The 3,379-nt window shown below is 35.8% G+C and overlaps 1 protein-coding gene across 1 annotated transcript; it reads left to right on the forward strand.

The window, feature by feature from the left end:
* Positions 1 to 281: 281 nt before the first annotated feature.
* Positions 282 to 2,311, forward strand: LOC141602275 (uncharacterized). The gene is made up of 2 exons (XM_074422577.1): positions 282 to 1,522; positions 1,687 to 2,311. The coding sequence occupies exons 1-2, from the start codon at positions 282 to 284 to the stop codon at positions 2,309 to 2,311; spliced, it is 1,866 nt and encodes a 621-aa protein (XP_074278678.1).
* The last annotated feature ends 1,068 nt before the right edge of the window (positions 2,312 to 3,379 follow it).

Here is a 3,379-nt window from a genome sequence, read left to right on the forward strand (position 1 = left end):
GTACACTAGTTAATATTGTATACATATGTTTGTATTGTGTATGTATAATAACTGTAATGAGTTTTCAACGTATATGTACATATTTTATATTTACTCATAAATATCTAATTCATGTGTTTTATGGTTAATAGGATGTCAAACCCTAATAATTCAGAAGTTGATCAATCAATATCTGATAATCATTCGGATATCAGAAATCTTGCCACCTTAGTAAGCGAAGCTATAAGGAACAACAAACTTAATAATGAGGAATTGAAGATAGTATTCAATATTTTAAGAAAATGGGAAATTGTAATCCAAAAACTTACGATGGGAAATTAGATCCAGTGGAACTTGAAAACTGGATAAGAAGTCTTGACAAACTTTTTGATACTATACAATGCCCCGAAAAATGGAGGATGGAATTTGCGGTATATTACTTAGTAGGGCAAGCTGACTTATGGTGGAAAACAGTGAAAGAAAGGAAAAATGAGGAAGGATTTGATTGGACTCAATTTAAGAAACTTATGAGATCAAAGTTTTATCCTCCCTCACTTAGGAAAGAAAAAGAGGAAGAATTTAATAAGTTGAAACAGGGGACAATGTCAGTCATGTTATATGCCACCAAGTTCATGGAATTGTCCCGATTTGCCCCACATATGGTGGCAACAGAAGAATTAAGAATGAATCGCTTAGAAAGAGGACTTGGTTGGAATCTTCGTGACAGGTTATCTACGCATACTTGTTCAACCTATCAGGACATGTATGATAAGGCTACAAATGCAGAAAGGATAATAAATGAAAAAGATGTTAAACAAGTGGGGAATAAAAGAAAGTTTGAAAACGATCGAGTTAACGGAAGAAATTTTTACAAACCACCAAAATTTGGGAAGATTCCTTATAACCAATTCCAAGATAGAAACCCGGTACCCCATTGTGCCAGATGCGGTCACACAAATCACCCTACCAGTCAGTGTAGACTTCTAAACCTACGATGTTATGAATGTGGAAGCCCAAATCACGTAAGGAATAATTGTCCAAAACGGAGGACAATGGTGTCGGGAAATAATCCTACCTCTACACCTTCTACATCTATTCCAAAACCACAGGGACGCCAAGCTCAAAAACCAGGACCAACTCGAGGAAGGATGTATGTAATGAATTCCCAGGAGGTGGAATCTTCTAACGACGTAATTACGGGTAACCTTTTTCTAAACTCTACTCCCGTTAATGTCTTATTTGATACTGGAGCATCATATTCCTTTATATCTGAATTGTTAAGTAAAAAGTTAAAGTTAACACCTCACCATCAGGGTTTAAGACTTTCAATTGGATTACCAACTGGAGAGATAGTTAAGTGTTCTACCTTGTATAAAGATTGTGTTTTAACAGTAGGGAAAAGATACTTCCTCACAGATCTTGTTAAATTTAAACTACAATATTTTGATATTGTATTAGGAATGGATTGGCTTGCAAAGAATCACGTGATATTAAATTGTCACGAAAAGTCATTAACAATTATGAGGCCAGATGGAGAGAAAATGTTTTTCCGAAATGACAAAGCTTATAAAGGAGTTAGAATAATATCCTTCCTAAAGGCACTAAAATTAATACGACAAGGTTGCAACGGTTACCTATGTGACATTTCTAAACCTTCAAAACTTGAGCCAAATATAACCAACATACCAGTGGTTAAGGAATTCTCAGATGTGTTTCCGAAGAAATTTCGGGATTACCTCCATACCGAGAAGTGGAGTTCACTATTGAATTGGTGCCTGGAAGTACACCGATTTCAAAAGCCCCTTATAGGATGGCTCCCGCAGAACTGAAAGAATTAAAGAAACAACTAGATGAGTTGTTAGAAAAAGGATATATAAAGCCCAGTGCCTCACCTTGGGGAGCACCCGTGCTATTTGTCAAAAAGAAGGATGGAAGCTTGAGGTTGTGTATAGACTATAGAGAACTTAACAAAATCACTATAAAGAATAAGTATCCTATACCTCGTATAGATGACCTTTTTTATCAGTTACAAGGTTGTGTTGTTTTCTCAAAAATTGATCTTCGTTCCGGATATCACCAAATGAGAATAAAAACCGAAGATACTCCTAAAACAGCTTTTAGAACAAGATATGGACATTATGAGTATATGGTAATGCCTTTTGGACTCACTAATGCTCCTGCAGTTTTCATGGATCTTATGAACAGAGTATTCAAATCTTACTTGGACAAATTTGTTATTATTTTTATTGACGATATCCTTGTATACTCTAAGAATGAGGAAGATCATGCTCAACACTTAAGAACAGTTTTGGAAACCTTAAGAGAAAATTAATTATTCGCCACATTTAAGAACTGTGCATTTTGGTTAAAGAAAATAAATTTCTTAGGCCATGTTGTCTCAAGTAAAGGAATACAGGTAGATCCTGAAAAGATTGAGACCATTATGAGTTGGCATGTGCTTAAAAATGTGGCCGAAGTACGTAGCTTTTTGGGTTTAGCTAGGTACTATCGACGTTTTGTAAAAGATTTTTCAAAACTGGTCCAACCACTCACAAATCTTGTGAGAAAAAGTACAAAATTTGAGTGGAGTGAAAAATGTGATAGGGCATTTTCTAAATTAAAGGGTAAACTTACTTCTGCCCCTGTTCTTACTATCCCAAATGGCACAGATGACTTATAAATATATAGTGATGCCTCGAAACAAGGATTAGGATGTGTGTTAATGCAAAATGGAAAAGTAATTGCTTATGCTTCAAGACAATTAAAAACCCATGAACATAATTATCCCACTCATGATTTAGATCTTGCTGCAGTAGTTTTTGCCTTAAAAATTTGGAGACATTATCTTTATGGAGTCCGGTGTCGTATGTATACGGTTCATAAAAGCTTGAAGTACCTCTTTACCCAAAAAGAGATCAATATGAGGCAACGCCGGTGGCTTGAATTTCTCAAGGATTATGACTTAAATATTCAATATCACCCAGGCAAAGCTAATGTTGTAGCAGACGCACTTAGCCGAAAGCCTTTTCCGACCCTTAATGTGCTTACGGTTAAACAACCTTGTATTCAAAATGATATGGAAAGGTTGGACATACAAATGGTTGTGGGTGATCTGACAGGATATATGGCAAATCTAGAAATACGAGCAACCTTGAGTGATGAAATAAAAGAAGCCCAAAGAACCGATCCTCAACTACAGAAAATCCGAAAAGATGTACAAAAAGGAAAGGCGTATGGTTTTATAATCCAAGAAGATGGGTCACTTTGGTTTCAAAACCGCCTATGTGTACCAAATTCAGAAACCCTTAAAAAAAATATTAGATGAAGCACACAACTCCCGATATTCAATACATCCCGGAGGAAATAAGATGTACAGAAATGTTCGACATATGTTCTGGTG

The sequence above is a fragment of the Silene latifolia genome, chromosome 9, assembly GCF_048544455.1.
Source record: "Silene latifolia isolate original U9 population chromosome 9, ASM4854445v1, whole genome shotgun sequence".
Taxonomy (NCBI): domain Eukaryota; kingdom Viridiplantae; phylum Streptophyta; class Magnoliopsida; order Caryophyllales; family Caryophyllaceae; genus Silene; species Silene latifolia.

Bases quoted from the DNA above. Each gene is read 5' to 3' on its own strand.
- LOC141602275 (XM_074422577.1), top strand. From the start codon at position 282: ATGGGAAATTGTAATCCAAAAACTTACGATGGGAAATTAGATCCAGTG. The intron at 1,523-1,686 runs GTTTTTCCGAAA...AGGAATTCTCAG, and splicing joins AGGCCAGATGGAGAGAAAAT to ATGTGTTTCCGAAGAAATTT.